Here is a 25,443-nt window from a genome sequence, read left to right as displayed (position 1 = left end):
ATCTCCTCGATTGGCTTTGTAATCTGGCTCCACTGTGTTAAGACTTCAGTTTATTCCCACATTATTCCCACATTTTCCACCCGACAACACTCTCCCCTCTAATCTTTCTCTGTGGTGATTAGAAAACCTGAGTTTTTCCATTAAAAACCAAATTAATTTATCGTGTGTAGGATTAACTTGTGGTGATGGTCGTTGATTATGGTAATAATTGAAACCAGGGTTTTTCAAACTTTTATATACCTGTTTTAATATTCATATTTTTTTTTTTAATTTTCATGTATAAAATGCATATAATGTATAAAAATCAATTTGTGCTCCATTTATACTGAGATCAATTTAAAGGTTTCATGAATTGAGAAATCAAATTTTCCTTGATCTTTTGACATCTAAGAGGTCATTTGCACTATAAAAACATCCTGAAAGTTTCAGAACTCAAAACATCATTGTTAGTCCAAAATCACCTTTTATTGAAGCCAAGTTCCAACTCTTTCCTTTAAAATTATCACATTATCATGTAATAGTGTGACGAAAGACCGCTTCTGCAGAATCAATGCCTACTTCTGCATCTTCACGTTTTTGGCCCCGCCCACTGGTGCGTTAGTGAGAAGAGAGATACAGGATCACTGGACTAAAAATAACATTTCCTTCCAAAGGATCCTAATGCTAGCAAAGTGGTTTATTATTTTCAATTATGTAAAATGTCTCGGTAGAGCGTTATTTGTTTGTTTGGTACATTTAACTGTGGATTCTTTAGTAAAACAGTCACAATTGTGGCACAGTCTTTGCAAACAGACTTTTACTGTAAGATGTGGACCTGACAGTAATGCTACAACATGCAAGTAACTGTTACTTTTAATTCCTGATCTGTGATCAGTGATTTCTGATATGTAATGATTCATGTATATTCTTTGTCTCAAAATCATTTATTGCTGTTTGTGTCAGTAAATCAAGCCAATGACTAAACGGTCAACTTCACATTGTTTCTCTTAGTAGCATTAAAATAATCTGTTGTGATTAAATTATATACAGAAAGCGATCAAAGAATGCTCCTTTTATAATCGCTGGAGCTGTCAATCACACAGCGTGAGTTTATCAGTGACTGAGTTCTGGACTCTCGACAAAACTCCCGTTATAATCAATGATGCTGTCTACACTGCACAATGAGTCTGTTATTTACATTGTGTTTGCACTTTTAGTTATGATGAAAGCATTCGTGAGAGTGCATAAATCGTGTTGCAATGACAAGATCACTGCATTCCTGTGCTCAACAAACATGTTGGTAATCAGCTACAGTGCTCATCACTGCAACATTTCATGATGTAAATGTAATGCTATAATCAACACTTATTGCTGACAGCTGTAATAGTAGAAACGTAGGAAACTGTTAATACTTATTTCATATGCAAAGATGTTAGCCAATCAAAACAGTGGGCATTTACATTAAAGTAAACCACTGGAGAGCATTCAAGTCAGAGAACTAAAATCAGAGTAGAAAATTGCCTTTTGTTTCTAAATGATGACAATTTTTGATGTAAAAATCATACTAACATTATAAATGCACTCTAGGTAAGCATTATAAAATAATTTAAAAAAGTGCAGTTCATGACCCCTTTAAATTGTTATCTTTAAGGGCAACAAAATGAAGTACTTGTTTCAGAAATATTTAAATTATTTGTTATATTATCTGGATAATTATTTTGTTTTGATGACATATTGAATATACATTTTATAAAACCTTTTGTTGCGCTTTTTTTTTTTTTTTTTTTGCACACCACTAGTTTGAAAAGCCCTGATTTAACCAAACACCTTATCATGGTTATCAGTAATTTTGTTTGCTAAGTTTGTGATCTTTTTTCATTATTATTTATTATAGTGTTTTTTGTTTGTTTATGGCGAATTCATCTTGACATTTTGTGAAATATTTGATTTTCACAGACCCTAAAAGTCGAGAGGTGGTCCTCAACGCCTGTAAAGCTGTGGGCTCCATCAGCAACAGCTCTTTCGACATTCGCTTCAATCCAGATATCTTCTCTCCAGGTATAGTGTGTATATAATATTTTTTTTATATGGATTTTGATTTCTCTTTTGACAATATGGGCAAAGATGGTCACATGCCCTTATTCATCTCTTACAGGAGTACGCTTCCCAGATGACAGCGCTGAGGACATTCAGAAACAGAAGCAGCTTCTCAAAGATGCTGCAGCCTTCCTAGTGTCCTGCCAGATTCCTTCTTTTGTGAGTGACTAAGCAGCACCTGCCTTCTCCAAAAAACAAACAAACAAAAAAACACCTTTAAATCAAAACTCCTTGAAAGGCTGTGGTAAAATCATTATAACTCAAGTGGCTTATTGATATTATACAAAATGGCATCTACAGCAATATGGTAAAATAACCCACTTTTCAATAAATATTCAAACAATATTTAGAATAAATAATTCATCCCAAACTATATAATTCACTAGCCTATCCATATGCTGTTTACAGTTTCCAAGCAACATGCTTGACACATTAATATTAAAGTTGAATTTACATGGTATCTAAAACATGGCATATAAAAGCATTTAGGCACAGATACTTTTGGAAAGTGTTTGTAGAATATATTAATTTGGCTGCTGACTTAATGTGTTTTTTTTTTTTTTTTACCTTTGTGCAGGTAAAAGACTGTTTAGATCACAGCTCTTTGCCTATGGATGGAGCAACAATGACAGAAGCCCTTCATCAGCGTGGCATTAATGTGCGTTATCTTGGTACTGTGCTGGGGTTTGTGGACAACATGCCAGCAAAAGCACAACTTGAACACATCTATGTAAGTGAAGGATCATTGGTAGCACTTTATTTTACAGTCCTGTTTCACATGTACATTCTATGTACTTATTATAGTTACAACAATAACTGGTTAATAACTAGATACTAACCCTGAAACTACCTGTAAACCGAACCTTAACCCATGTATTTACCTTATATAACTGGGTAATTTCTTCAATAAGTATTCTGTACGTACATGTAAGTGCACGTACTGTAAAATAAAGTGGACTATATATATACATATTAATGTTATAATAAATACTATGGATTTAATTTATTTGTTTGTACATGCAGAGAATAGGAATCAGTGAGCTGATCACCAGATGTGCAAAGCATATCTTCAAAACATATCTTCAGGTAAGTTACAACTATTGTACATTGACAGGAATACCATTCAAAATGTTGGGCTCTGAAAATTTTTTCAGAATGTTTTTGAAAGAAGTCTCTTATGCTCATCAAGGCTGCATTTATTTGATTAAAAATACAGTGAATTATATTGTGAATTATTAATAGTTTCTTCCATTTTTTTTATTATTATTTCAAAGCTGAATTTTTAGCATTAGTGTCTTTAGTGTCACATGATCCTTCAGAAATCATTCTAATATGCTGATTTGGTGCTCAAGAAACATTATTATCATTATCAGTGTTGAAAACAGTTGTGCTGCATTACATTTTGTGGAAACTGTGATAAATATGCTTCAGGATTCTATTATGAATACAAAGTTTAAAAGAACATAATTTATTTAAAAAAGAAATCATTTATAAATGTGTATACTCCCACTTTTTATCAATTTATTGCATCCTTGCTGAATACAACATTTACTTTCTTTTTAATGACACCAAATTGCATACATGTATATAAATAAATGATTGCCATAAGTATTTACCATAGTATTTACATGAAACTCAGAGTTATGGTATTGCCAAGATTAATTTACCATTGTACCTTTACTTTTTTGTAGCTGTTGATTATTTAATATCATTTACCTTTGTGTTAATTCTTGTGTGTTTGTGATTTGCAGGGTGTGGAGCTCTCTGCTTTATCCGCTGCGGTGAGCCACTTCCTGAACTGCCTCTTGAGCTCTTTCCCAGATGCAGTGGCTCACCTTCCTGCGGATGAGCTGGTGTCCCGCAGAAAGAGCCGCAAGAGACGTAACCGTGTCCCTGGTGGAGGAGACAACACAACCTGGGCCAGCCTGACGCCCAGTGAGCTGTGGAAGAACATTACCTCTGAGGCACATAGCTACTATCACTATAATCTGCAATGGTGAGATCTAGTTATATCAAAGTCCCTTTAAGACAAGTCATTTCACTCGGTGGCCATCTTTGAAACGCCTCTCAGGCATTCAAGTGCAGCTCCTCTCTCTTTGAATGTGGAAACATCAAATTCTCCAAAGCTGTTTGCCAAGCTTTCGATTAAATTTCATATTTGAAATCACCAATGAAATCTGACAACAACTGTCTCATAAATTTTGTTTGTAAACTCTCGAATCATGACAAAAAACTGTGTTTTTCAGGTTGGATCATGCTAATGCGCATGCGCAGTCCTAAATACGCGTCTCTTGTGCCTCATTTCGGAGGAGCGCGTCTGACTGTTTCTATAGAAATCGTAGCTTCTAACGGCTGCTGCAGTGACGTGATGACTTTACCAATCAGCGACTGGCTCTTATTTAGAAGGCGGGGCTTATTTCGCCATATTGCGCGTTATACTTCTCCATTCATAATAATACGAGTGATGTGACTTGTGTTATTCTATAGTCTTTGGTTATATATAAGCACCCCTTGTTTTATTAACCTAGAATTCCAGAGGATAAAGGCCCTGATAAACCAAGCCAAAGGTTGAACGTCGACCAATGTCAGGCCATCGTTGAGTGTCTGTCAGCTTAGTTTTTGCTGTGTGTTCTGCATCATCGGCACTAGCTGAACTTTGTCTGGCTTTTTAGCCAATTGAGCATGTTGAATATGTTGAATCGGCAGTCGTTGTTGAGAGAAAACTCTTAATTGTCTGTTCAGCTTAAAGGCCCACTGAAGTGGCTTGAAACATGCAGTGTTATTCATTGTGTTGACATAATTTCCACTGAAACAAGAAGACCGGGAGGGACCTATTGATTTTTATAATAGCCAATAGCATTTTACTAGAGCTGTTGAGTTTGACAGCTTGACAGCTACTGTCTAATAGATTCCCCTTTTAGATTTAATATGAAACTGTTACTAAAGCAAAACAGTGAACATAATCAGTGCTGAGAATATGTAGTTTGAAAAATGTTGGTGCATGGCACTGGTGTTATCTGTTTGACTCGTCAGTGCTGTTTCTAATGCCGAGTATGTCTAACTGTTTCTCCTCCAAATCTCCTCCATATTGCTTTAAAATATAGCATTTTGTGTAGAACTCAAATGGGTCTGATACATTATGTGGTATGCACTGACTTGCGCATATTATCTGCTCTGTGGTATCGTGTCTCTGGACCAGAGCAGATTGTATGCACGCTGCAACATTTCGTGTGACAATAATGTGAAAATCCTTCATTCGCCTTAAAGGTGCCCTAGAATTAAAATTTGAATTTATCTTGGCATAGTCAAATAAGTTCAGCACAATGGAAATGACATACAGTGAGTCTCAAACTCCATTGCTTCCTCCTTCTTATATAAATCTCATTTGTTTAAAAGACCTCAGAAGAACAGGCGAATCTCAACATAACACAGACTGTTACGTAACATTTAGAAAATAGAAATTGTGTGAACAAGTGACCGATTTCAGCTTCAGCGTCTATTTATAATGTAGGAGGGGTGGGATGCTTCAGATTCTAGAGAACATTTGATTGGACAGAAAATTTGATGAGAAGCTGAATTATCCATATTGTCAGGGAATGAGAGTCTGCTTATATCTTCTATATGTGAATTTTGTCATTGTTTTAGAGTTCACTAGCTTATAGATAACTTTAAGGCTAACATATTCATACTAAAAGCCAAAAAAAGTAAATTTTGATTTCATGGAGTCTTTAATGAACCAGTCCGTACACAAGAAGAAAAGTGATAGTGATGAAAGCGAGCAGTAAAAAGGTGATACAGACAGAAGGCCATTCTAATTTCACGTACTGTTACCTGAGCATTATAGTACGCAAATATTTCATGACATGGCCGTCTGGAATAAAGAAAGTGATCAACATGATTCATATTCAAAATGGTATGCAAGCGAGGTTTTGTTTACACATTGTATATCCGCAGTCCTAGTTTCCCAAGCAGAAGTGAACGTAGTTGGCTGTTGGCTGTAGTCTTTACGTTGTGTTAACGTGCAACTTTTTAGACCCCACAGTTGAATATTGTCGTTGGTTTGGTGTGTCACTGTCTTAATGGTTTTGTGCTTTTGTTTCGCAGTGAAAGTGTGGACCAAGCAGTGGAGAAGTACAACTTGCAGAAGATCACACTGCTGAGGGAGATATCAATCAAGACTGGCATTCAGGTAGTGCATTTATCGATCTTGCTATGTGTCTCTGGAGTGCTCCGTCAGGCCTGTAGCGACTAGGCTTTCCTTTGTGCTTCCCCTGCAGATCTTGATAAAGGAGTACAACTTTGACAGCCGCCACAAGCCGGCCTTCACCGAGGAGGACATCCTGAATATCTTCCCTGTCGTGAAGCACGTCAACCCTAAAGCCTCAGATGCCTTCCATTTCTTCCAAAGCGGGCAGGCCAAGGTTCAGCAAGGTACCTTAAACACAACATCAATGAACCTCCACATACAATGGTTTTGTAATGCTAATTGACATGTCCTTGCTTTGCAGGCTTCCTAAAGGAGGGCTGTGAGCTCATCAACGAGGCATTGAACCTCTTCAACAATGTGTATGGAGCCATGCATGTGGAGATTTGTGCCTGTCTGCGCCTTCTGGCCCGACTCAACTACATCATGGGTGATCACCCTGAGGTACATCCTAAAAACAGTTCCCAGTCTAATGTTTGGATACAAATGACTGAATTTGTTTCAAATGCTTAAAAAAAAAAAAAAAAAAAAAAACTTTTAGATTTTATAATCATGCTTAATTGCTTGAGATTCATTTTGTAGATGAACGTACACTACCGTTCAAAGGTCTGGGGTTAGTAAGATTGAAAGAAATTACAATTTTTGATCCATTACATTGATCAAAAGTGACAGTAAAAACATTTATGCTACAAAAGATTTCTTTTTCAAATTTTTATTTCTATTGATCAAAGAATGCTGAAAAAAAGGTACCATGGTTTCCACGAATATATGAAGCGGCAAAACCGTTTTCAACCAAGATAAAAAAAAGTAATTAAAGGGATAGTTCACCCAAAAATGAAAATTTGATGTTTATCTGCTTACCCCCAGCGCATCCAAGATGTAGATGACTTTGTTTCTTCAGTAGAACACAAATGATGATTTTTAACTGCTGCCGTCTGTCAGTCAAATAATGCGAGTGGATGGGAACTTCTACTATAAGTCCAAAGTCCAAATTAAATCCTGCGGCTCGTGACGACACATTGATGTCCTAAGACACGAAACGATCGGTTTGTGCGAGAAATTGAGCAGTATTTATATCATTTTTACCTATAATACACCATTATGTCCAACTGCGTTCAGCACTCGCTTAGTGAGGTCTGATCGCGTTCTGACAGCGGCAGTGATGTCTCGCGCATATACTTTAATGAGTGCTAGACATCACTGCCGCTGTCAGAACGCGTTCAGACCTCAGTAAGCGAGTGCTGAACGCAGTTGGACATAATGGTGTATTAGAGATAAAAATTATATAAATACTGTTCAGTTTTTCTTGAGCACCAAATCAGCATATTAGAATAATTTCTGATGGATCATGTGACACTGAAGACTGGAGAAATTATGCTGAAAATTCAGCTTAGACATCACAGGAATAAAATGTTTTTATATAAATTAAAAACACATTTTAAAATATTTTAAAATGGAAAAGTTCATTTAAATTGTAATATGTCACAACTTGACTTTTTGCTGTTTAATGAAAATGGTGTCTACATATTAATTTCTTTACAAAACTATTATTTTTCAAAATTAATTTATTATTTTGAAATGGATTAGCCGGCAAGTGCCCAGCACACATGAAATACTTTTTTCTTTTCTTTATCACTAATTTTATGAATTTACTGTTATTTGAAAATATGAACTATCATTCTAAAAATGTAATTAAAAAAAAACAAAAAAACAGTGATACGTTTTGTCAAGACTTGTCATATTAGCTATTGATAATTCTTTAGGATTTCATGATGCTGACTCCCACCCCCCTCTTTTTAAGGCTCTGAGCAATCAGCAGAAGGCTGTCCTAATGAGTGAGAGAGCGCTGGGTATCGAACACCCAAACACTATTCAAGAATATGTAAGTATCTACATTATTTTCTGTACGTATTTTATTTGTGGTGTTTGCTAAGGTTCGTACTATTGCTTTTACTTTGAACAAACCGCTGTTTCTTGAATCATGTGCTGTTACTTTTTTAAGGGATCAGACATAAGATAAACAGACGATAAAACTGGTTAAAAAAAAAAAATAAAAATCCCATAGACAGACATTGAAGAATGTAGGCAACTGTCTGAAATGCACTAACAAAGACTCTAATTACTCTAGCGATCACCAAGGACCAGCTTGGTAATCACCTAGAAATGTACTAGCAGATATTCAGATCCAATACTGGCAAACACCACTCAGATTTTCTTCAGAAAATGTACAAATGTTCTACTACAAACTACAAATGAAAATGATAAATGATCCTCAAATCAGTCTCTGTGATCTCAAATTGTTTCATGTTTGTTCTCCACAGATGCACTTAGCTCTGTACTGCTTTGCCAATGGTCAGCTGTCCACTGCCCTGAAGCTGCTGTACCGCGCTCGCTACCTCATGCTCGTGGTGTGTGGGGAGGACCATCCTGAAATGGCTCTGCTCGATGTAAGCCTAAAACATTTATTTTGCTTTAGTGCTGAACCTGTGGTCATCCTTTGATTCGCACAGTGTTGATGACGTAAACCCTGATTTGTCAACAAGAGGAAATTGAATGTATGTGGTCACTTACGTCATGTGGAGCAATGCCAACATCTCGCTGTGATCCTTTGTCTCTGATTTAGAGCAATATTGGTCTGGTGCTTCATGGTGTGATGGAGTATGACCTGTCTCTGCGTTTCCTGGAGAACGCCCTGGCCATCAATTCAAAATACCATGGGCCACGGTCCCTGAAAGTAGCCCTCAGGTACATATGTCTGACTACACACTAGTTCAAATTAGAGCTGGGTATTGACACAGATTTCACTAAGTAATTGATTAGACTGCGATTCGATTAGATTCAATATTGATTCGTTTGGCTATATATCAGGCACAGAACATGTCTAATGAAAACAGTCTCTCAACTGAAGCTTTAAAATACACATGTATATCTGTCAGTTGGTACATTACCATAATATAAAAAATTAACAGCAGATTCCAAATTTTTGGACTAATAATCAACACTCAAATAAAAACAGTTGTATACAAACATTTAAATTGCGCAAGTCAGTTTTTAAAAGGGTTTTTTTAAGGATTTAATTATGCTTCTACTCCAATTTGACATTGTTAAAAAAAAAAGTATTGTTTTCATGGCAGATTTATTCAAACATACAATAAATGAGATGTTACTTAAAATGTAAGTAAAAATATAATGAATGTAATATATGCAATAAAGTGCTTTTTTCCCTCCAAAATGCTCCTCTCTAGAGTTACTGATATCCGTTCATCAACTGAGGATCAATTAAAGTCGATTAATCGATATTGTCAACCCAGCCCTAGTTCAAAACATTGGTGTCATATGTAGTCAAAATGTCTAGTAATGTTCACCCACTCTGTTCTTCTGCAGTCATCACCTGGTGGCCAGAGTTTATGAGAGCAAGGCTGAGTTCCGCTCTGCACTGCAGCATGAGAAGGAGGGTTATACCATATACAAGAACCAGGTATATTCAACCATATATGTACAGTATATATCAGACCTACTATCCCATATAGATCAGACCTGATGTAATTTTAATAATGTGTTTAAGGTGCAGTCATATTATCTGTAGTGTAATGATATATATGAAGTACCACTCACACAGAAGTCACAATCAAATCCAGCAGCCTTCTGTTGGATAATGCACCAAATTCATGTGACCAACTTGAAGCTGTTGTGAAATCTATGTGGGGAAATGTTTTGCCCTCATGTGAAATTCCTGATGTCATAGATTCCTATTGATTTAGCTTGTGCAAATTTACAAATGATGGTAAATATGACCTTACTTTTAATCATACAAACCTTTGCAATGAAAAACAATTAATGTTTATATACAAATAAAAGGCGGATTTTAATAATAAAGTTGTAGTACACTGATAATATCATAATAAATGTTAATGACACAACAATACACTTGTGTTTAAGGTTGGTGAAGCTCATGAGAAGACGAAGGAGAGCTCGGAATACCTGAAGTACCTCACGCAGCAGGCTGTGGCTCTACAGAGAACCATGAACGAGATCTACAAGAACGGATCAAACGCTAGCATAATGCCTCTCAAAGTCAGTCACACCTTAGCCATCCCAGGCCTCAGTGGTTGAAAATTCTGTTCCATGATCTTTCCAGGATCTTTGTTTATGGTTTATTATTTTTTCTCTCTGTAGTTTACGGCACCAAACATGGCCAGTGTTCTGGAACAGCTTAATATCATCAATGGCATTATCTTTATTCCCCTCAGGTGAGTAAAGGTTTACACTGTTTTGTTTTAGTCATTGTTCTGAAGTCATACCCCTGGTTTCACAGACAAGGGTTAAGCTAGTCCTAGACTAAAATGCATGTTTGAGCAGTTGTAACCGAATGTAACTTGTACTGACAGATCTTAAAATATGTCAGTCCCATTGTTTTGTCTCAAGATGCACACCAGTAATGTTTTTTTTCTAGTGTACATTTATAAAAGCTACTTAAATGCCCTAATTGAACTAAGGCCTAATCCTGGCTTAGGCTAAACCCTGTCTGTGAAACCAGGCCATAGTCTTTTAAATATTTTGTCATATCATATTCTTTAATTGTAGCCCTTTTCGTGGAATGAAATGGCATATAAACATTTTACAAACACTTTAGATGATTTTTCTTTTCCATTTTAAACAACTAGTAAGCATATAAAGCATCATCATACTCATAACACAATGGATCTGCTATAGTTTACATTGCCTAAAATGGGTTTTACAAACTGTTGTAATTAAAGACAATTACTGTTTATATACAAATACATGCCTGATTTATTACTAATATATGTAGCTAATACTTCCTTTATATATGCTTATAATGAGGTATAAGCTACATTAATTATATAATATAATATAATATAATATATTATATTATATTATATTATATTATATTATATTATATTATATTATATTATATTATATTATATTATATTATATTATATTATATTATATTATATTATATTATATTATAATGAAGTGAAATTATACAGTTGTGCTCAAAATTATTCATACCCTTGGTAAACATGAACAAAGAAGGCTGTGAAAAAATAATAATTTTGATCTTTTATTTTAAAAATCTACAAAAATCCAACCTTTCATTGGAGAATAATAATTTTAAATGGGGGAAGATCTCATTATGAAATAAATGTTTTTCTCTAATACACACTGCTCACAATTAATCATACCTTTTATTCAATACTTTTTGCAACCTCCTTTTCCCAAGATAACAGCTCTGAGTCTTCTCCTATAATGCCTGATGAGTTTGGAGAACACCTGACAAGAGATCAGAGATCATTCCTTCATGCAGAATCTCTCCAGATCCTTCAGATTCCAGCTCCATGTTGGTGCTTCTCTTCAGTTCACTCCACTCATTTTCTTTAGGGTTCAGGTCAGGGACTGGGATGGTCATGGCAGAAGCTTTTTGGTAGCAAACACTTAAGATTGGTTTGGTGCACACAGGGGTAAAAAGTACCCCATGTGTACAATGAAATGTACTGCTGTATCTTTAATGATGTGAGCCTATTTTTCTGCTGGAGATCCTGCACATCTTATTCAGATACATGGAATAATGGATTCTATCAAATACCAACAGATAAAAAATCAAAACCTGACTGTCCCAGTTTAGAAGTCATTTAATGGGCTGTGGTTGGATCTTCCAACAGGATAATGATCCAAAACAAACATCAAAATCAACACAAAAATGGGTCACTGAGCACAAAACCAAGCTTCTGACATGGCCGTCCCAGTCCCTGACCTGAACCCTAAAGAAAATGAGTGGAGTGAACTGAAGAGAAGAAGCACCAACATGGAGCTGGAATCTGAAGGATCTGGAAAGATTCTGCATGAAGGAATGATCTCTGATCTCTTGTCAGGTGTTCTCCAAACTCATCAGGCATTATAGGAGAAGACTGTTATCTTGGGAAAAGGAGGTTGCAAAAAGTATTGAATAAAAGGGTATGATTAATTGTGAGCAGTGTGTATTAGAGAAAAACATTTATTTCATAATGAGATTTCCCCTCATTTAAAATTATTATTCTCCAATGAAAGGTTGGATTTTTGTAGATTTTTAAAATAAAAGATCAAAATGATTAATGATGCCGATTTATTTTCACAGCCTTCTTTGGTCATATTTACCAAGGGTATTAATAATTTTAAGCACATCTGTATGTTATGTTTTATTATATTATACTGTTATATTATGCTATATGATTATGATATAATATAATAGAACACATTATATAATGTAATATATAATTTCACTTCATTACACTTTATTCTAATATACATTGCAACATTGTTAATAAATATATAATATATATATATATAATATATATATATATATATATATATAATCATACTTATACTTGGCACTTAATTCAAGCCATTGATTTCTTCACAGCCAAAAGGACCTGGAAAATCTAAAGGCCGAAGTGCAGAGACGGCAGCTGATGCAGGATTCTGGGAAAATTGAGGAACCACAGGGTAGTCAGTTAGAGCTGGATGACAAGCTGCCAGTGGATGATTAACAAACCCAACCGTACAGCCCCTCTCCATATGAGAAGGACACGATGCAGCAGCCATCTGTTTGAACCTGTGGGCCTGAGAACTGAGCTGTCTAATCTAACCAATTCAATTTGAGCATAATGGGGAAGGGAGGACCAGGAACAGGCAACAAATAAAGTGTACAAAGTGTAGTTTGTAGCTGTAAAGAGAATGAAAGCAGATGTTTTACACGTGCAATTCAACAACATGACCCTTCGAGGTCTACCAGAGGAGGAAGCAGGAGAGATTGTAGTTCTTCCTCTATGAGTTTGCAGAGATGAGGCTGGAGGTGACCAAGGATGACCATGACATTTTATACCGGAGCCTTATTCATCCATCCATCATCCCCATCTCTTACCTTCTCATCTGAGCCCAGGATAAACCACAATCCGTCCCAAACCAACCCACGAGTGTAGAGAGATCCTAAAAACACACCTCCTCATCTGAAAACTCAGGTGATTTCTACACTGCGCACCAGATGAAAGACGTTCACCGTACAATTCAACAGAGATAGACAAATGAGAGTCATGGGCTTAAGAATGTAAACTTTAAAGGTCTAGTCTCAGGACCGAATGGTAGTATTATGTCCCATACGTTATTTCTGCCCTCGCAGTGGCTGCTGCCTTTAGACAAAATCGGACTGATGCAACTTGGAGAAACTACAGATGCGTGTTCTCAACCAATCATTTTAGATCGGTAGCATCTGTAAAGCAAGGAATCTTTTTGTAAAAGTACATGAGAAGCCATTAGATCTTTCATGTAAACGTTAATTTAAGCCATGTATGTTTTATAGAAATACATTGGGAAGCTGTATAAAGCTTTTTCATGGGGGTTAGACAGATACTTGATTCATTTTGATTGAAATAATGATTTGAAATGTCCAGACTGTTGTGTTAAAACTCTTTTTCACTTTAAACGTGTGTATGCGTGCGTGTTTATGTATGTACGTCTCTTTATGGTTGTCCATGCTAGTGCAGGAACAGATTCAGAGGATTCCTCCAAAGCTGCTTCAACAGAACGATATTGTGATGATATTTTTATACATACATCATTAATAACGGATGGACACGTGCAACCTGTTGGTGATGAAGATGGTGAAAATGTGCTACTAATACTGTGGTTTTTGAGCTAAGATCAGTATAGAATAATTTAGCACGCCGTTCAGGAACTTGAGAGACTCGTGTTCCTCCCTAGCAGTATATACAGTATTGCACTTTCCAGTGCTGATTTTTTTGTGTGGTTTTCATATTGGACCGCCAAAAGAGGATTAAGATGGGCTGCTTTGATGTAATATACCAAAAAAAAAAAAAAAAAAAAAGCTCAAGGATGTGTTTGCTTGTATACATGCTTTGTGTGTGTCCTGCAAATTTGTTGCTGTGTATGAAGCAATATGCTGGAACTAAGTGCACCTTGGTTTATGCACATGGATGCAAGAAAACTGCTAGCCTGGTTGTATTTCCCTATAAAACAAAAAGTAAAATTGTTTAAAAATGTTTTGTCTCTGAAAATTGGTGCGGACAAAAAAACAAACAACGATTTTACTTGTAAATCATATTTACGGGCAAGAATATCTAATTGTGTGTGAGATTTGTGCCTATTTAAGCTTATTTAAGTCAAAAGGTCGGGCAACTGTATTTTTTCATTGTCATTTCATCATTTCTTGGCCATCAGTTGGTGATTTTTGTAATCCAAAAGCTTGGATGTTGGACAGAAGTCATTGAATGTCTACTTCAGTACCCTTAGTTGCCACATGGGTGTGCTGCAGTCAATATATTAACACTTGATAATGGACAAACTCAATTGTGTTACATTATAATATATGAACTACATTTGAAACAAAACAAGTGCTGGAATTGAAAGTGGAGTTCAATATTTATTAGCAACAGTAAATTATTAGGAACATAACCAATTTGCTGGTGACATGGTGGTAGCTTAAAGCTCTGAGTTGGTAACAGATGCATCACAAGTTCAGTGTCGATATAAGTGTGACCTTTGAACTGAAGGGTTAATGAGAAAATCCTGTCTCTAGTGTGTCCTTGAGCCCAGGTACTTAACCTCAGGTTTTTCCTGGGCCGTGGTTTATAAAAATAACCAGTAAACAAGAATGTTAAATATGATCTCAATTGAATATCTTCAAGCTTCCATAGTTGCACATCTCATAATGAACAAAGAAATGGATTAAACCTGTTTTGAATTTAACCGCAAAGTCATTTTCATAATAATGTTCACCAAATCTGTGATGTTTTCATGTTATGTAGCAAAGCAACATGTCAGTTCAAGGTTTCAGTAACCGCTTGCATGACAAACCAATTAAATGTAATTTAGATGTTTAGTATTTTTAGAAAGGTTTTGGTTTTATTGACGACAAAAATCCAAAAACAAAATAGGTATTTTCATTCATTTTCCTTTTTGAATTAGTCTTTAATCTGAAGTGTCTTGAATGTCTTTCTAGGTATAATATTCTTCAGATTACATGTTTCTGTGTGACAGCCTGCATATAGAAAAAAGAAAACAAGTTCATATTTGGATTTTTAATTGAAATCTGATAGAGCGATATTAATAAAATCTCATATGTTAGCAAATGATTTGCTGTACACCGGTAATTTGAAGGAATATTGCTATTAAGACACATGCCACCCTCAGTCTGCAGAACATTTTGATACATTTGCTCTAGAATAATCAGCATAAACCCACTATAAACTAGAACGTCAACAATATATATATATTTAAAAAAAAAAAATCTGAGGATATTGATTTAGAGCAATATACAGTGCTCAGTCTCAATGTCATCTGGTATCTAACAAGCAGATCACCTTGTATTTTTTAACCCAAAGAAATCTATGGATTTCTTTTCTTTCTTTTTTGTTGTTTTGATTTCTCTGTTTTCGGCCTGAAATGTTTGTCATTCCCTTTGTGTGTCTGTTTTGGTTTCTTTAATGAGTGGTACATTAATGTCAATTCTTCTAAATAATCTAATTATTTTTGGTCTGAGTATCCTTTTGTATTAAAATGAATAAAGAAACTAGAAAACAACATGTGATTATATTCATTGAAATATTGTGTCTAAACATAAAACATTTACTCTTTGTTTTCAATATTGTCTACATTCTAAGTTTGTATTTATATATAAACTTTATGTAGCCTAGGTTGTAACAACCTAATAGACATAAATATAAAGGTGGCTGGGAAGCTACATTCAAAGCCTAAATCATAATAGTGTGAACTGGTTTGTGCACCTGACATGAGCATGACACAGGTGACTCTAACAAACAGGTCACGCATTCTGATTGTACCCAGATTAAAGTCACTGATGTAGGTCATGTAAGAAATCATTTTCATGGTCCATTTTTGTAGTTATCTGCAATACAAGACGATGAGCTGAATATTTATTCAAGTAACGCCCACAGTATTTGAAAGGAGGGTGTGAGATTGAAGGGCGTGCGCGCCTCCTCCTGCTGAAGTCAGCCCATGCGCGCTCCCGTGCCCGTGTAGAGGCGAATGCGGCGCTGCAAGGAGGCAGACCCCGAGACTTCAGCCCCCCTTTTCAACACGAAAATAACACTTATTTCGTCCCTTACCACCGTCTTCTGAGGAATAACATTCTGCGTTAACTCTGTAGGGTAAGAACAGCTTATTTGTGTCTCTCTTTGCGGTTGTGTTAGATAAAAATCGCCGGTAGAAGAGCTGTTGTGGCTGTAATTTTTGCGCCTCCTTTTCTCGGTGTCTCAAAATGGCGGACGCGGCCGTTGGAGAAATACTTCAGCTTCTGTTTTTTTCTTCATTAGTCGTGAATATATCGACAGCTCCAGTGGTGTGTATTGTGTGACTGTATTTACTGCTATAAATACAAATAATTGCCCGCTCAGGTCTGTAGTTTTAACGGCTCGTTAGAGGTGTATGTTGTCGGCGAATCAACACGTCGTTTCATCAATGTCATGTTAGCCAACTGTTGCTAGCTAACGCCCGTGTCAACACAAATCTCTATTTTATCATCTATAAATGTTTACTTCAAGGTTGACCTTGCCGTATCCAGTTCAGTTTGGGTAAATACATAATAGTTACATCATCCATATTGTCGTTTTTTGCATACCGGTTGAGAATAAGGCTGATGAGGGCTGTGTTTCAAAACCTAGTGAACTTCCTACCTAGACAGCACATTTGGGGTTAGATATGATCAATAACTGACATGTTTAGTTTTCAGACAAGCTTCAAATGGTCAAACACCTTAGTTGTCTTAAAACATAATAAGATGCTTTACCTAGACAACATGTGTTCGTTTACTTAAAGGTTATGAAACATAACCGAGGTGTTTGACAGTAAGTAAGCTCGTTTGCATATAAAACATTCCGTCATTAGGGCCGAGCTAAAGGTTTGGTCCAGTCTGACCGGTACCTGTGCCGAGCTGGTCTCAAATGTAGGTCAGCTGATTCTTTGCATGCAGACCCGTTACTGCTCTGTTCGCTGGGACACAGTGATGATCTCTAATGTTGTGATGTGATGATCACTCCTGCAGTTTATTTGGCCATCTTTCCAGTCCACCGCTTTAGGCAGCAATAAATGCTCTAACGACTGCTTACTGCATAACTAACAATATCTTGCATGCAGATGCAGACATGCTGAAGAGGCAGGTGTATGCATGTTGCTTATCAAGGTGTGAATGCTTTGAATAAATGTCGTACCTTGTGTACTTTGGATGTACTCTAATCGTAAGTTTGCTGAACACTCCCTCTAGTTGTTTGACAGGTGTCATGGATGGTTGCACGTTGTAGCTTGGATTAGTTCACTGAACAGCATAATATAATCAATACTGTTGGCAAGTTTGGGGTTTGTAAGACTTTTTAATGGTGGTGATAAGATAAAAAAAAAAAAAAAGCAAGACTGCATTTATTTGATAAATACATTAAAAACCGCAATATTAATCACTGTGCGATTTTAATAGATTTTTAGTTTCAATTTAGCTATTAAAGCTTTAGTAACTTTAATAAGAATCAAGTATTTCAGTCATAGTGCTAAAGACTAGTTTAAAAAAAATGTATTACTCAATTTCTCTATTAGTAGGCTATTAATTAAATACTATACTGTTAGATAGAAAAAAAAAAAGTTTTTCATTCAAGTCTATTAGATTTGTTTGTCATTTTCTTCTTTGCTTTTACTGTATACTGTTTTATTTTTTAATTTTTTTATTTTAACTTACTTTAGCCCTAGTATTAGTTTTTCTGCAGTGCTACTGAAATTGGTATCAGAAATCTTGAAATTTCACTGTTATCTATCTTATTTCCAGCAAAATATACCCAATAAAAAGCACTATCGGGAAAAATTACTCATATGCAAGTACGAGTAATTATAATATGACTCATATTTGGTCATATTGCCCACTCCTAAATGTTTCATAATTGTGGTTACAGTATTGACCAAAATAATCATGGTTATGATTTTTGCAATAATCAGTTTTATCGCCTCTGTATTATTACAATTTGAAAGAACAGTTTTATAGGCTATTTGAATATATTTTAAAATGTAATTTCTTCCTGTGATGACAAAGCTGAATTTTCAGCAGCCAGCCATTACTCCAGTCTATAGTGTCACATGATCTTTCAGTAATCATAATATGCTGATTTGGTGCTCAAGAAACATTTTATTAATGTTTTTTATGATTCTCTGATGAATTGAAAGTTCAAAATAACAGCATGTATTTCAAATGCAAATCTTTTATGACATTATAAATATCTTATCTGTCATTTCTGATTTATTGAATGCATTCTTGCTGAACAAAAAGTATTAATTTCTTTAAAAATAACTGTACTGCTTCATTATGATCTGAAGTTAGTATTCAGCTCACGTCTGGTCATCTTTTGAACTCTGCCATTCAGATGTGCTGCTTCCTAACGTTCCCTTAGTGGAAATGTACTGTGATCCTGGCAATTCCATCAAGGGAATGTGAGAAGTGATTACTAGTCCAAGCTTTATTGGCCGGCTGTCTTTACCAGCTTGCACAATTCCAGAAAGAGGGATGTTTCCTTTTGCCATCTGTCTTAAGATAAAGAATCTATTGAAATGACAGACTTGCAGGACTGTTTTTGGGTTTGAGATGCACAGGAAATGATGGGAACAGCTTACACCTTTATCATGCAACATTTGTGTTATATTAGTCTAGCCTAGGTCCTTGTTGAATATCTTTCATTATCTTTATGCTAATAAACAAGCAGTGAAGACCAGAATACAGCAGATGCTAGATTTCTTTGTTTCATTCTTTGTCTAAATAACATGCTCTTGTTAGTGCTCAGCATTGGTCTTTTTATAGCAGTAACGGATAATCACTACTGGACTGTTTTGCCTCAGTTGTGTGGTTCGGCTGCACACAGACGGTTGCTACTAGAGACCCCTCCAAGCCCTTGGCTGAAATAATGCAGGATAATTGTGTGTTTGTGGAGTCCCAACAGGCAGTTTGTAATGACTGGGATGGAGGTGGCGTGGCATGAAGTACTGTTACTGTGGGTTTGGTGCGCTCACTGGATGTGCGTCTGCAAAGAAGAGGCCATAATGCGTTTCAGTGCCAGTGGGGATCAGTAATGCGTTCACCATGGCAACTAAAAGCTCTGCTGTTTGATGTGTGAAATGTAGATTTTAAGATGGTGGTCAGTTGGATGGATCAATAGCATCTTGAGTCCCTGTTTTTGATTCAGTCTACATGCTGAAATGGCCAGGATTATATGTTATGGCTCGGTTTGGTACGAAGCATGACTAAGGCCTGTGCGTTTGAGAATTTATAAGCTTATAGCTGCTTATACTGCTTATTTGTGGCCTGAACCTGCTTCTCTGACCCTAATCTAATTTTCAGAGATTACAGTTAGTATTGCAGAAGTCCCAAAGCACTTTCTCATATGAAATTGTACTTGAAGCAATAAATGTGGTGCCACTAGTAAATTGGGTCTGCTTGAATTAGATTCCCTCAGCTGCTGTTAATTTTTTGCACGGCAAAGGCTGAAAAAGCTGCTATGACTTCACAGGTCCTATTTTAATAAAACAGTCAAAAGAAAAGAAGGGGTAAGATGGAAGATAAAGAGCTCTTCTTGCTCTTTGCATATCATTCACATTCCTGGCATTGTGTCCAGCTGCCCTTGCTGTTAAGAGAAAAAAAGTCTGCTGTGCATCACATGTAACACTGCTGGGATTGGCAAGCCTGCTGTCTGTCATGACATGGTGATTTGATTTCTGCTTCTCTGTATTTTTCAGTGATTATCTGATCCATTGTAATGACAGGCCTGTCAGTATATCCGAGCCTCTCAAAGTGTTCATAGTTCAAGTGGTGCTTAGGTTCTGGCAATTTACAGATAAACGTTTGGCCCAGCAGGTCAATTACTGATAAAGACTGTTCTCTTATTCTTGTTAATAATATTTAGTTTGAAAGCACATTAACTCACTCAACAGCTGTTGTTTTTTGGTCTCAACTCAGGCTCTTTTTGACTCTGACGCTGAACCTGTCGGATTTGTGTGGGAGTAAATGTGTGGAATGTCTTTGAGTGTTTAGGGCTCGGGTGAAGAATTCGTTGTTCATCACGAGTAGCATCATAGACCCCCTATCCGCTTGTTAAGCCGTGACGTAAGGAACGCCGTTTCCGGGTCCAATCCTCGACTCGTTTCACTTGAGAATGCCATCTTGATGGCTGTTTGAGTGCTATTTATTCATATTAAACATTTAACATTTTAAAAAGTTAAACATTTAAAATACTTAGTCTACACAACAGTCTCCATGCTCACAGCGTCACAGACATTAATTTTTTAATGATTTATAAAAGATGAATCACTGTCTGGCCATCTGGGATTTTGGTATGGAGATAAAGGTTATAATTAAATTTTTTTGGAAGTATTACACCACGTCGCGTGTGTATATTAGCACCATTTGTTGTTTTCTTGTGGTATGAGATAGAGCGTTCGGACCCGGAAGAGCTGCCGCGTGACGTCAGACTTAACAAGTCTCTAAGAGGGTTGTAGTGTTTCACTTGTTGTGTTTTGGAGAGAGAACTGACTCTAATGGCTGGATTAGCTATTTAATAGTCTGGCAGTATGTTTGCTGGATGATATTCTCAATTCCACAATTTGAATTCTTGAACAGAGTAGAGTAGTTCTGTATCATAAATCTACACATTAGGATTGTCACAAATCAAAAACTTTAGCAATTTGTACCAGTGCCAATAGCTATGTTTCCATCCACCTGTTTTTATGTGCATTTTGGGATATTGCATTAAAAAAAGTGCTGTATGGAAACGCCAAGATGTGCATAGATTCTAAAAATACGCATAAATTTATGCGCTCAAATGAGTTGGATGATAAAATGTATGCGATACGAAAACATGCACATAAACTTTTACCGAATAAATTGCTTGATGAGCTTCAAAAAAGACGTGACTTTGAGATAGGATGGCATGACTAGACCAACCAGTGGACCGATCTGAAATCATCTGAAATGCTGTTTTGGTCATTCTGTAATGCTTGAGCAAAGTCTTTCGTTAAAGTGGTTCGATATAATTCCCTCTCAGAAGCGCCTCACACGATTGTGTTCACAAACTCCAGGCATCTGAATGCAATATAACATGACAGCGTTTATTGCAGTTTGTCTGCGTGCTCTGAGGGGCAAGTAATTTATTATATATGAAAATTATTATGTACAGTACTTCTACTGCAGCATCTTCCATTTTTCTTAGAGATATTTAGCCAGTTTATCAGGATATGACGATTTTGTTCTCTTCAACTCACTGGATGAAAGTGTTTTATTCACAAATGTTTTATGTGATATTTCAAATTTGCGCACAAGTTAAAATTGGATGGAAACATAGCTAATGACTTAAATGGTACTTGATAGTGATTTAAAGCAATACATTAAATAGCACTTTTTATCCTTTAAATACATGCCTTTATATATTTAAAAATTAAATATTAAGCTAAATGTTGACAAATTTAATTAAAACAATAGTATGTAGCTTTAGTCCCTGTTTACACTAATGCGTTTTCTTTTTAAAACAGCATTTTAAAATGAAAACGATCCTCATCTGATGATCCTCGTCATCAACCAAAAACGCATGTCACATGACTGTTCATGCACACTGAGTATGCGTGTACAAGTGTAAACAGTTGCCTCTTGTGCATGTAGGTAGCTGCATTATTAAAAAATGCAGAGTTTAACTGCACAATGGCTGATAAAAATGACAACAAAGAGTGAAGGTGGGCAGCCACACCATCGTTTTCAAAAGTCTGTTTTGGTCCGTTTATACTGAAATGCAACCCCGGCGTTTCAAACCTAATATGGGGTCTGCAGCGTTTTGAAAGTCTCCGTTTTCGCAGGTCGGAAATGCCGGAGTAGTGTAAACGACAGGCATAACCGTAGCAAAAGCTATGCATTTTAAAACGAAAGTGCACTAGTGTAAACAGGGCCTTTAAAGTATTTTAATAATAAGTATTAATCAAGGAAATGGTCAGCAATAAAGAACAGCAATAATTTAGGAGCAGCAAGTGGTTTTCAGTTTTTCTTGTTTATACTATGTTGTTTGAATAACATTAGACTGTATGTAGACTGGAAGGTGTAATACAGATCCAGTATTTTGACACGCATCAGATTTTGTTTGTCTCATCTAGGGCTGGATGGTATGATGACAATAAATATGTCTTGGGGTGACATGCCACCACGACTGCTGACACTGTTAAATTAGAATGCAATTCAATTCAATTAGAATTTAATAAGTCTGTAACCCATTAAAAATGCCAAAAATTGTTTTCCAGGGGTTTAATTTACATGTGCAAATAGCAGCATAATCAACAGAACATGAGGATTCACACATCGTCATCTCACACACCTGCAGCGCTTCTGTGAACGGAGAAAAACAGAATAAAATAGTATATTTATAACTAAATAAAAAAATAAAATTCAGAGGCCTTCTTATTGCTGTCAAACTGAGTATCTCACTTGAGTGCAGAAGTAGGTTGATGTTAAAATCTGGGTCAGCGGTCCCTTTTACACGTGTTCAGAGCTCCCGACAGGGGCAGCAGGAGTCCATAACAGAACGCTCCTCATGGCAGCCGATAGGGTAGACTGAATGCAGGCTAGAATGAGATGTGTGCTGGGGGAAATAGAGCAGATGGAACACCTGATGAAATATGTGTTAGCCCCCAAAAGCTACTGTCAGAGGAACAAGGTCAGAAGCGTATTTCCACTATTGCCTTAAGCCTGTATGACCACTACACATCTGGACTGCGCTTATTTGCATTTCTATTTCGACCAGCAGGTCTGTTATTGTGAATGACGAATATGTCTTTTGTTTTTTTTACTCCACAGATGCAAGGACTGTCTGGTTGGTAGATGCCTGCAGGCTGTCAATGCGTGGTGTTCCTGGAGACTGTCTTTAAGGAGAAGTGTTTGGGGTGAGCTGCTGACCGCCCTGCAAGCCGGACCCTGTGTCCTATCTCTGATCTCCTGCCAAGGAGACAGCAGTTGCTGCACACTCTACACCTGACCCCCATCCCCGCCCCGTCCCCGCCGCCACCATGGTGCTGTCACAGAGGCAACGTGACGAGCTGTAAGTTCACCAACACCCTGATCTCTTTCTCAAAGATAGCACTGTGATAGCACACCATAGAAAATATATTTATCAATGTGAGATGGACATCATGATCTTTGATTGCTCATACCTCATTCAAATTTGACCACAGTGAAGGACAGTATGGATTTATCGGGGAGTTTAACAGTTGAAAAGATCACTGGTTCACTGTCATGAGGAATCAATAAGAAGATGTCCGCAGGAGGTTTAGAGAAAGTCTGGACATAAACAACCCTTTTGTGTCCCATCAGGATAGACGTCATTGTAATAGGTTCAAGAGAGCTTGTAACCAGTGTGAGAAATGTTTTAGATACATTGACACCACGTGCTGTTTTAATCTAGTCACTGAAAAAGGACTGTAATTTGGTCTGGTTATTGAGTTGTCTTGCAGTTGTATGAGGATAAATCTGTCCTGAGGTCCCGCACACAGTGTAATTAACCTTCGAACATGCATGAGTTGGACAGATAAGAGCTTTTAATCATCAGTATGAGGTAATGAGGGAGAGATTAAAATAAGTTGAATATGTAAAGCTGTTTACCCTTTCTCCATAGCAGAGGCTGTAGCCTGGCTTTCGATGAACAACCTAATGAAGATATTGATTGCAGGAGCTTATCATTTGTTATCCTGACAAAAACGTGAGAAATAGTTTTTCTCTCTGTTTGGCTTTTGATTTAGAGGGTTATTTATGGTTAAGGCCCTGATATACTCACTGCAAAGTTAATTTTTATTCTTCGCTTAGAGGGAAAAAGAAGTTTGAAGTATGTTTGCAGTGATGTACTGTTAGTGAACATCCCGTTGCAGCCTGCACTGCTGAGAGCGGCGTTTAAATGAATATGTAAATATGTGCTGCTCTCTTTCCTTTCGATAACAAAAATAACAGTGGTGAGAAAACAGCAGTCAAGAAAGCATCTGATTATAGAGAGATGTGGATATGTTTGCACCAGCTCTGCAATTCGGCACTCCAGTCAAGTCATGCCACATTTATTTTATATAGCACTTTATACAATAGATTGCTTTAAAGCAGCCAACTTTAAAGTATTAAACATTAAAAAAAAGTGTCCGTGCCGATTTCAATTAGGATTGCAACTTCAGTTTCTGCTACGTGGCAGCTCACATTTTGAAACACAGCTGTAGTAATTTGGATCATGGCATGATTTTTTTTAAATAACTAAATAAAACCCTCCCACTTGATAAATGCTCCATATTTTTTTTTTTTTGTGTGTATTTTCTGTTGAAGTTTAATGTTGGGATTAAAAGACAAATGACAAAACTACAGAAAGGATGTTAACTTCCCACCCTGCATAGATTCTTAAGCATAAATGTGAACAGTGATTTTAGACTGGCAGCAAATGCTGGACCGTGTTTGTGAATACTGATAGAATACCAGGGGGCATCTTGATGCATTACTGCTGGATTCATTAGACAAAAGCAGAGGGGAAATGGAGGCAGTGACAAGCTGACCGCCTGCCTCAACCATTTTCTTTGGCTGATTTCATACAGAACACATGGATAGAATCTGTGTTTTTCAATTCTCAATGCATAGAGCACAGCTGCTGGCCATACAGAAATGATACTTAAACTATTTAAAAAATAGAGTTTGTCTATTGTAAGATTTGTTCTCTTTGGCCCACTCTTTATATTTGATTTATGAGGGTTTTTTTTACTTGCCTGGCTAGATTTTCTTGCAAAATGTATGTATTATTATTACATTAATTTTAGATAGATTTGCTTGTTTATTTGAAAATTTAAGAATTAAAAAGCATTAAGAAAACTGTGTCAGGATTCCTGGTGATGTTTATCTTGGTCATATGGTCGCACAACATCTTAAAATGGCTATATATAGTTACAAAATCATAATGGAGTCACTCATACAAGAGCACATTGTGTTTGTGCATTGAGCGCTTGGCAGATTGAAGCCTGTGAGGGTTTGTTTTAAAAATAAACACAAGGCACACTGCTCTGTAGACAGTGTTGGTATAAGGGAGATGTGGGTATTTATGATGGAAGGATTG

The 25,443-nt window shown here is 36.5% G+C and overlaps 2 protein-coding genes across 5 annotated transcripts in view; both read left to right on the top strand.

Moving 5' to 3' along the window:
* cluha (clustered mitochondria (cluA/CLU1) homolog a) overlaps nt 1-15,863 on the top strand; it is a 31,876-nt gene extending 16,013 nt beyond the window's left edge. For all 3 annotated transcript variants that reach the window (XM_067364991.1, XM_067364990.1, XM_067364992.1), the window contains exons 12-26: nt 1,936-2,037; nt 2,135-2,235; nt 2,654-2,806; nt 3,100-3,162; nt 3,828-4,072; nt 6,181-6,265; nt 6,354-6,507; nt 6,585-6,724; nt 8,082-8,162; nt 8,602-8,727; nt 8,904-9,025; nt 9,665-9,758; nt 10,220-10,354; nt 10,457-10,530; nt 12,699-15,863. In XM_067364991.1, coding sequence (XP_067221092.1) covers nt 1,936-2,037; nt 2,135-2,235; nt 2,654-2,806; nt 3,100-3,162; nt 3,828-4,072; nt 6,181-6,265; nt 6,354-6,507; nt 6,585-6,724; nt 8,082-8,162; nt 8,602-8,727; nt 8,904-9,025; nt 9,665-9,758; nt 10,220-10,354; nt 10,457-10,530; nt 12,699-12,825 — 1,802 coding nt within the window. In that variant the 3' untranslated portion in view covers nt 12,826-15,863. The remainder of the gene's footprint in view (nt 1-1,935; nt 2,038-2,134; nt 2,236-2,653; nt 2,807-3,099; nt 3,163-3,827; nt 4,073-6,180; nt 6,266-6,353; nt 6,508-6,584; nt 6,725-8,081; nt 8,163-8,601; nt 8,728-8,903; nt 9,026-9,664; nt 9,759-10,219; nt 10,355-10,456; nt 10,531-12,698) is intronic.
* A 461-nt stretch (nt 15,864-16,324) lies between these two features.
* pafah1b1a (platelet-activating factor acetylhydrolase 1b, regulatory subunit 1a) overlaps nt 16,325-25,443 on the top strand; it is a 35,516-nt gene continuing 26,397 nt past the window's right edge. The window contains exons 1-2 of one of the 2 annotated variants that reach the window (XM_067365004.1): nt 16,325-16,461; nt 23,169-23,409. In XM_067365004.1, the coding sequence (XP_067221105.1) occupies nt 23,378-23,409 (32 nt within the window). In that variant the 5' untranslated portion in view covers nt 16,325-16,461; nt 23,169-23,377. Of the gene's footprint in view, nt 16,462-16,560; nt 16,653-23,168; nt 23,410-25,443 lie in introns of those variants that run through there. The other variant, XM_067365005.1, reaches the window with a different exon arrangement.

Source organism: Chanodichthys erythropterus, chromosome 17, assembly GCF_024489055.1.
Source record: "Chanodichthys erythropterus isolate Z2021 chromosome 17, ASM2448905v1, whole genome shotgun sequence".
Lineage (NCBI taxonomy): Eukaryota > Metazoa > Chordata > Actinopteri > Cypriniformes > Xenocyprididae > Chanodichthys > Chanodichthys erythropterus.
This window is presented reverse-complemented; position numbering and strand designations above follow the sequence as displayed.